The sequence below is a fragment of the Medicago truncatula genome, chromosome 2, assembly GCF_003473485.1.
Source record: "Medicago truncatula cultivar Jemalong A17 chromosome 2, MtrunA17r5.0-ANR, whole genome shotgun sequence".
Lineage (NCBI taxonomy): Eukaryota > Viridiplantae > Streptophyta > Magnoliopsida > Fabales > Fabaceae > Medicago > Medicago truncatula.
Genome location: NC_053043.1, coordinates 23,726,500 through 23,735,567, shown reverse-complemented (window position 1 = coordinate 23,735,567; position 9,068 = coordinate 23,726,500). Strand labels below are relative to the sequence as shown.

The window sequence follows — 9,068 nt, the reverse complement described above, 5'->3', positions numbered from 1 at the left end:
TGGTTTAAGTGAAAAGAGATTTAGTCCATGACTTATTCACTATTTTTAAATATGCAATAAATTTCGGGATGGTGGTTCGCCACATCAGAAGGAGGGTCTTATTCGGTGTTTACTTTGAGGCTCGAAAAGAGCCTGTTATGATTCATTTATATTGTTTTTAATTTTCATATTACATGTTTGGGTAGATCTCCATATTGTGGATAAACCCGTTAGGTTTAGGTCCCACAATTTTGTACATATTTTTTCACTTTTTATAATAATATATATATGATATTTGGCAAAAGATTAGAGATCCGCTCTTTCCTTTTAAGCCATTTGCTCTTGCCTTATCAAAAAAAAAAATATTCTTTCTAAAATATTTATCAAAGCATCAAAGGAGCATATATAATGTTCGTGAGATCAGGAAAATAACATAATAATTAAGATGAAACTAATTGAAACCAATATGCTAAAATATGTTTTTGGTCCCTGTAAATATGTCGAGTTTGAGTTTTGGTTCCTAGTAAAAAAAATTTGAAATCCATCCTTGCAAAAATTTTTTGTTTTTTAAAATAGTCCTTGACCCCACTTTATTGATGATTTGACACATTTATGCCTACATGGCATTCACTGACTGTGTAAGTTTGTACATTTGGCAGCCACGTGGTAATTATTTTAGTTTAATTTTTTAATAAACTTTTTTTAAAAATAAAAAATATATTTTTGAAATTAAAATAAAACATTTAAAAAAATACTGAAATTAATTTTTCCAAAATTTTAAAAATAACTAATTTAAATTAAATTAAATTTCTAATTTTCGGAATTTTTTTTTCCGAATTTTTTAAAATTTTAGAAAAATGTTTTCTAACTTTTTATTTTTTATTTTACAATAATTAATTTCCAGGAAAAATAAAAACTGAATTTTTATTTTATTTTGAATTTGTTTTTCTAATTTTCGAAAATTATTTTCGTTTTAATTTTGAAAATTAAGTTCCATATTTTCTTTTTCTTGTAAAAAAAATTTCCATATTTTTTTATTTAAAAAAATAAACTTTTTTTTTTTTATTAATTTCGTTTTTATTATATTGAAAATTAAATTCCAGTTTTTTTTTCAATATTTTATTTTTATTTCGAAAATATGTTTTTTGTTTTTTAGAAATTGATTTTAAATAATTAAAATGAAATCAGTTACACGTGGCTGCCACATGTGCACAATTAAACAGTCAGCAAGTGACACCTATGCAAAAATAAGACACATAAGCAAGAAAGTGGGCCTAAGGACCTTTTTAAAAAACAAAAAATTTTGCAATGATTGATTTCAAAAAAAAAATTTACCAGGGATCAAAACTCAAATTCGCTATATTTGCAGTGACCAAAAACATATTTTAGCCGAACCAATAATGTACAAATTACGATTACATATTAGCCAAAATTATAAAAGCACACCATATACTATTGTGTTATTTCAAGCTACCACAAACACCCATCTTGCCGAAACCTGCCTCAAATTCCAACTACTGTAACAGACGGCGTGCCTCTTCAATGGTAGCTCTTCCTAATACAAGCAAGTCACTGACACGCAAAAGTTTTGCACCACGCTGCAGCACATGACGTCTTTGTCCTTAGAATCGACTGCAATTGCATATTTCAGTAATACATAACCTATATTAAATGACCTTGTCTAAATAAAAAGGTTGGTTCATTTAGTTTCAAAGTAAGATCGTTAAAAAGTGACTCTAACCTCTCAAGAACCATGGTTGCGATGTTTTCCTTCACCAATGGACCACCAAGACGTAGTCTTCTTTCAAATGTACGGTCCTCGGTTCCTGCACATGGAAAAAAAATACAAAATTTAAACAAAACAGGACAGTCTAAGAGACATAATCAAAGCTTAAAAGAAACGTGGAACAGCAGTTGCGGCTGCGATCATAATTCAAAACCATGACGGATCCCTAAACATGATTAAACTTACCTTAATCTCAGCGGCAACATTTGATGTAAGAATAGCAGACACAAGATTAAGTATGAAGACTAAAATTGAACATCGACTAATTAGAATCATTCAAGGTTTGAGTAATTACATATTTATCCAAGATCAAGAACTCAATATGCCTAACATTGCAACTAATGAGAAAGGGTTTTTAGTGCTGAAATATCACAAATCACAAATCAGTTTCAAGAGAAACATAAAACCAAGTTGCTTAAGTTTTCATTTTTTTTTTCAGTTTGTTGGAAAGTTATTTCCAAATAGCAGTCATGTCAAATATGCAATAACCAATATTTTTCAAGCATAAAGACTTTAATTCATACCTCATTATATGGCGCAATTACAGTTCTGTATGACATAATTATAGCGGAAATGGCAGGATATCGGCCGCCATTTACCATAACAGAAAAATCTGGCACCACAATCTGCCTTAGTGTCGTTGCGGCTGATATTTGATAACACTACTAAGAAAGCAACGCCTAGATTTCAGGTTTGATTATGAGAAAATTCATTCATATACTTAAGTGCATAGAAATATAACAGTTTAATGAAACAATAAAAAAAGAGGGATAGGAAAATGCCAAATATGTGCCACTGATAGAGGGCGGCTAAGAGAGGGTAATAAATAGTAAACAACTTATGACTTCTATAATACCACTCTAACCATAAGCAAGAAGCAATCAAATAAAAGAGACAAACATTGCTATCATCATGTTAATAAGTTATTTGCATTTTCCACATGCATTATAAATGCAGTAAGAAATAAACAATAACAAACTTCATGTTGTAAATTTCTGACATTGTGCTTATTCTAAGTCTAGTGTCCTACCTAGAAACCCAACCTCACTATAGCATCGATTTTAAAACTTCTGATACTTTTCAAATTTTCTACTTCAACTCAGTTGTTTACCATTAAATAACGCCACATATCAAGAAAAAGAAATGGATCGAACCCAAGTGCAAAACCACTTCAGGAAATCCTATGCCCTGGTAAAAGCTAAAACAGACCAATTTTCGCGATTCAAACAACAACAACAACCAAGCCTTATCCCAGTAAGTGGAGTCGGCTAATTTTTGCAATTCAAACTGATAAAAAAATATTTCAAAAGGCAGTTTACTCACCAAAGCCTTAGGTATTGATGGTGTCACTGGAATCAACTGTCTTGACTGCTTAATAGCAAGTTCTTCAAGCCTCTGGGTTTTTACCGAAACCTACAATTGATATACACATTATTAGCTGGTCATTTAAATAAATGAAATCATTATATTTAAAAGAATGATACAGAAAGCGACAGACAGTTAGCTCAACTACCTGAGGAATTGACTGAGATCGAGATGGAGCATGCACCAAAGCTTCAGCCATGTTAAGACCAACTGACATGCTTGAAAGTACAGACCCAGAGGGAAGTAACTAATTTTAACAAACAGAATGAGAAGTATAAGGCAAATAGAATACGCAAAATATATTGATGTCGAAAGAATAATAGATAGAGAGATTGAAACTTGATCAGAGGCATAACATTAAACATTTGATCATATGGCCTAATTAAAATGACAGATTGACACATAACTATTGCAAAGGAGTTGATGTATTCTGAAGTAAAGATCATCCATTGAGTGAAAAAATGGAAAGTGCGCGCAACATAGACATACCACCGACACTTCGTTTCAAGTAAAAACACCAAGATATGCATTTGAAGTTTTTAATATAGGCCTCCAAATCTCCAAAGCTGCAACATGGCAGTTCAAAGTTTAAACAACATTAACATTCAAACTCTATCAAACACATATACATATGTAATCCTCACAATAACTAATTTGGTTAGTCGAAACTCAAAATGAGGGATATCGACATAAACACAAAACATATTTACCTTTATATATATAAAGTTTAAATCCGCACTCATTAAATGACTTCTCCTATACAGTATGCAGTGACAAAAAAGAGTGAAAGTGTATCATAACTGATCCTAACAATTTATTATTATTATTACAGATTAAAGTGAAAGCAAAAGTAAGAAAGGAATAAGAAAAATAACCAACCTAAAAGAACAAATAACTTATAATTTATTGCAAGATACATATAACTTGCACTAAACTTTGTTATGCAAATAAACCAATGCATGGACCCTTTAAAAGATAGAAAAGACTCACCTTTCTCTCAAACAACCAAGTTATACTGACATGCCTTATATGTGATAAGAATTTCCACTTGAAATCACAGTTAGAACAAATAACAACAATGCAACTGAATAGAGTCAAAGTTGCCACTTATTCAACCTTATAGAATTGACTTGTAAGAAACGTTTAGTTGTGAAAATGTTGAAATTTTGGGGCCTAACTCATCCTTACAAAACCGGCTTGTAAGGTGAGGAGTGTTTCCTCTTTATAAACTCTGATCAAGCTTCCAATCTAACCGATGTGGGACTAAATCCACCCCCGCAAAGACAAGCCAACATAAGGCAACTTGGGGCAGATCGCATCGCAATTTTAAGGTGGAATTACCAACCCACCCCCTCACATTCGGGGTGGGATTTCCAACGCACCTGAGGTGGAATTACCAACCCACCCCCTCATATTCAGGGCGGGATTTCCAACAGAAAATTTAACTTCTTTCAAATGTTTCATAAGACTAATCAATGGCTTTTCATTGTGATCTAATTAAGGCATATAAACAAAAAGTCATGTTGATTTTCATAAAACTATTTTGTAGAAAGAAAGGTTAAACTTATCACCATGGTAAGACATTTGTTTCTTTATTTCAGTTCTTAATAACATGCGCTCATATTTCATTACCTGACCTCGACTGAATTAATTGACGCACATTCTTCTTCCAAACAATGCTATTCATAGTGCATAGATTTTGAAAAGCTCGCAAACTAAGAATTCGAGATCTGCAAACATAGAAAAAAGGTGTATGTGCAGGAAATTGCAAGTGCTTTATGAAACAATGCTATTCATAGTGCATAGATTTTGAAAATCTCACAAACTTAGAATTCGAGCTCTACAAACATAGGAAAAAAGGTTTAAGTGCAGGAAATTGCAAGTGCTTCATGAAACAAACCCTTCTTAGTAGATCTCTAATCCTATCCCTTTGATCGATTCATCTATTCATAGCTCTCTAGCCAAAATCATATACTCAATTTTGATAAATATCAACTACTACCGCCTATATATTTCTTCAGTTTAATTTTATTACATGACTCTAATCCTATTGCCTTAAACAACAATAACACAATTCAATCCTTCAGCGAAAATCGATTTTCACATAAAATCCATTAACACATACATCAACCACCACAACAAATCAAAAAGTTAAAAAAAGAAGACATAAATTATAACTACCTTAGCATCCCAACTCCTTCTTAAAAATCCCAATAGAACCAGGACCTCAAATATCGGTTGTCATCGAAACATAAACATATGACCCAACTATTATCCCCAGGTGTAACGTGCCCCTTGTCAAAAGCTTTAGCCATTATCTTCTCAGTCATAATCATGGTTGTCTTCACCTAAAATCCACCAAACAAAAAACATTAAATTAAATTAAATCACCAACAAACAATTAAAAAAACATCACAAAACCAAGAGGGTATAAAAAAAAAAACAAATAAACAAAACGAAGAAACACCTAATCTCATAGGTGACCTTCCAAAAAAAAAAGAAAACACTAAAAATGTATGTTTAACAGTTAACGTAACATAATAGCTGGAAATAGCAAAAACTGCAATTCTTTCATATCAAGTCATGCATGTCACTTTCTAATGCACATAAATGATTATTTTAGTGCTTAGTGTATGATTATGAAATCATTAACGCAGAATTGTACATGTACAATTATAATTGTTCAATCAAAGAGCATGGTAGAACCTGTGGTTTAGAAGCTTGTGTATCTTTTTCTTGTTCTTCAAGTGCCTCCCCAATTCTCAGCACCACTGCTCTAGTACTCTCGACTTCAGCACAAGCAAAAGACTTCTCTTGATTAACCAACCTTTTAGCATATTCAGAAGCCTATAGAACAAAAATGGAATCAAATTTCTTTTCCATCAAAAGTGCTACAACAATAACTAATTATACCTTAACCACTAAACACCACTAATCTTTGGTTTAGGTTGTTTAGACACTTGATCCCTTTGTACCTATAACACAATACAAAGTAACCTAAATTAACAACTTCCAAACCAGTAATCATGTAAGTAATCCAATCTCCCTTTGTTAGAATCATGTGGTATTCAATCAAGACTCTTTGTCATTTTAAAAAAGTCTTGAGGTATTCATTCAAGACTTTTCATCACTTAAAAAAAATCTTGTGGTATTCAAAATCATTCAAATTTCGAAGGATTGTTTAATAAATTGGATTTTGATGAATTTTGTGGGATTTTGTAGTGTAATTTTAACAAGAGAACGTCTTTCATGAAAAGATGAGATTTCTTGAGATTGTTTTTCTTTTAAAAGTTACTATATATTTCTTCTCCTTTCTCTCTCCCTCCCTCCCCCTCCTTATTCTCTCCTTTCTCTCTTCGTTTCTCTATCTCTCCACTCTCTCTCCCTCTCTCTCATCTCTCATCCCCCCTCTCTCCCTCTCTATCTCATAGAAAAATTAAAAATTGTATTGAGAATATTATGATAGAGAATATGTCGTAATCAATGTTCCGCAAATCGAATATTAACTCTCCGAGATTACCGAGTTTACATTTTTAGGTACAAAAATCGTGTTAACTCTGAGGTAAACTCGGTTTCTAGTAAAATCGGAAGGTTTAACGGGTTTGATTGAGTTAACACTCGATAAACTCGTGTAAACTCGACCGATTTGTAATGGTTGACACAATATTTTTTTTTGAAAGATTTGTAAGTGCTGGCATAATTTTAAATATGTACAATTGAATTTTGCGGGAATAACATTTTTAAAAAAAAAAAATGTGTATTGAGAATAATGTGTTAAAGTGTTTTTCAGTCCCTTAAAATCTTATAAAATTCTTAAAATTTGAAAATCAATAGTAAAAGAGTTTTTTATTGATTTTATTTTTCTTTATTCAAACACTAGAATTTATTTGTTCATTATTTCTATCATTCACGCTTGTAAGTTTGTTCTTTTTCTCCTAAAATTCATTGAATCCTTTGAAATTTTAAAATCACATAAAATCCTTTGAAATCCTTAAAAGTCAGTGTGATAAATCCTTTAAAATCTTGAGTGTATAAAGTCTTTTACATAAAAAGTCTTTTAAAATCTCACAGAATCAATACAATCTCACACAGTCTTTTAAAATCTTAAAGATTTTTTTTATTAAAATAGTCTTTTAAAATCCTAATCCAATACACCCCCCTTAACCGTCAACCTATGAATAATTGTAATCAACAAACTACTAAAATAACTTGATAGTGCCAAGCCACAAAAAAACAATGACCCTGCAAGAATTCTCATATACTCAGGAAACGGTTTGTAGTAAAATTCAACTTATCCAACCAAAATAGAAAGTTGTACAAACAAATTACCTTCATGAACCTCTTCAAAAGTTGTACGTTCACCAAACACCTTAGAGAATTTCACTGAAACGGAACCGGTCGACCTGCCAGAGCTGCTGCAACAACACCATCACCAAATCGAAACAAACCGGTGGAGATATGCAACAACAAACACAACAACAATCAAGCCCTAACCCCACCACAAAAATTGGATCCAATCCAACAAACTCAACAAAAAAACATGTCTTTTTCCAACCAAAATGACATGCAATCGGACATGCATATCAAGGATAAAACAAATAACACAAAAAATTGAACCGATCATAAAGGTTGGGAAATTACCTCTGATGAAGATAAAAATCAAGAATTGATGAAGAGGACAACAAAAGAGAGGCTGCGTTCCTTGATTCTGAAACTACACCACTTCTTGAATCACCACTATGAAGGAAATGATGGTAAAACACAATAAAAATTAAACACGACGATCAGAAAGGGAGAAACGCGTACACAGAGGGAGAGAATGGAAAAAATAACAATGCCTTATGCCACAATATCCATAGGCTAATTGCATGACGTGTCAAGAATCAGAATTCATCTATTATTGAATTACAAAAATACCCCTTGTAGGGCAAAATTGGAAAATCAACTTGGTTTAATTTTCTTAAATAGTTAATAGATAATCAGAGGATCCTTCAAACAAAGAGATAACATGAATTACTCAAACACATATAATAGTTCCATTTCTATACTTTTGCTGCAGTCCACTAACCCTAACAACTATAGGCAAAGCTAAATGAAAATGCACAATAAACACAAACATTAGATTATCAACTATTTGCTCTTATTTGGAAAGGCCAAGCTCCATTTAAGGTTTTGGCTTTCGTTTGGACCTTGCTTCTTAATAGAATTCCGACAAGGATAAATTTAGCCTTTAGAGGAGTGTTGAATGAGGAAGCTTCCAAGAGTTGCATGTTTTGTGGGTGGGAGGAAGAAACGACGTCACATCTTTTCTTACATTGTGATGTGGTTATGAGGATTTGGCAAAGGATTGATGTGTTGGTTAGAATTTCACTTCATAATACCCCATAATCTCTATGTACATTTTGAATGTTGGTTAAATGAGGCTATTTCTAAGAAATTAAGAAGGGGATTTTGTTTGATTTGGCTTGCCTCTATTTGAGTGATTTGGAAGCAAAGGAATGAGATTATTTTCAATAATGGTGTGGTGAATGTAGATATTTTCATTGAGAAGATCAAGATTCTAGCTTGGTATTGGAGTATGAGTAAGTTAAAAATCGGCTCGTGTTTGTATTATGAGTGGAGTTGGAACCCTCGGGAGTGCTTACTTAGATAGTTTTTCCGGTGTTTTTTACCTTTGGAGCTGTTATTATAAGACTGTTGTGTTGTCTTTCAGTGCTGCTGTTTTTTCTGTTTTTGGCTGCGTTATGCTCCTGACAGTTTTGCTAGTGGTGCGGTCTGTGTTGCGGCTGGGCAGCAGGGCTAGTGTGGCTGTTTTAGACTGGTGTTGGTTTCTTGTTTATAAAATTTGGGAAAATGATGGGTAGACATCTTTTTCTTGTACACACTTTTGTACCACTTGCATATGTGGCATTTAAATTAAAAAAAAAATCTAACCCTC

The 9,068-nt window shown here is 32.4% G+C and overlaps 1 protein-coding gene across 15 annotated transcripts; it reads right to left on the bottom strand.

The window, feature by feature from the left end:
• Window positions 1-1,309: 1,309 nt before the first annotated feature.
• LOC25488392 (stomatal closure-related actin-binding protein 3) lies at window positions 1,310-8,058 on the bottom strand. 15 transcript variants are annotated; one of them, XR_005644128.1, is made up of 10 exons: window positions 7,772-8,058; window positions 7,460-7,542; window positions 5,837-5,977; window positions 4,763-5,478; window positions 3,620-3,696; window positions 3,279-3,377; window positions 3,089-3,178; window positions 2,061-2,430; window positions 1,721-1,805; window positions 1,310-1,611 (listed from the first exon to the last, which is right to left on the bottom strand). XR_005644128.1 is itself a non-coding variant. In XM_024776062.2 (8 exons), exons 3-7 carry the CDS (start codon window positions 3,658-3,660, stop codon window positions 1,752-1,754), a joined length of 504 nt encoding a protein of 167 aa, XP_024631830.2. In that variant the 5' UTR covers window positions 3,661-3,696; window positions 4,763-5,478; window positions 5,837-6,222; the 3' UTR covers window positions 1,310-1,641; window positions 1,721-1,751. The 15 variants fall into 15 exon arrangements, 3 of the variants coding, with proteins under 3 accessions (XP_024631830.2, XP_024631829.2, XP_039686492.1); XR_005644134.1 differs by lacking the exons at window positions 7,460-7,542; window positions 7,772-8,058 and having other exon boundaries at window positions 2,061-2,126; window positions 2,290-2,430; window positions 5,837-6,240; XR_005644127.1 differs by lacking the exons at window positions 7,460-7,542; window positions 7,772-8,058 and adding an exon at window positions 6,044-6,234.
• Between the last annotated feature and the right edge of the window lie 1,010 nt (window positions 8,059-9,068).

Bases quoted from the DNA above. Each gene is read 5' to 3' on its own strand.
- LOC25488392 (XM_024776062.2), bottom strand. From the start codon at position 3,660: ATGCATATCTTGGTGTTTTTACTTGAAACGAAGTGTCGGTGGTATGTC. The intron at 3,179-3,278 runs GTAGTTGAGCTA...TATCAATTGTAG, and splicing joins GATCTCAGTCAATTCCTCAG to GTTTCGGTAAAAACCCAGAG. The intron at 2,428-3,088 runs GTGAGTAAACTG...CTTTCTTAGTAG, and splicing joins CATCAATACCTAAGGCTTTG to TGTTATCAAATATCAGCCGC.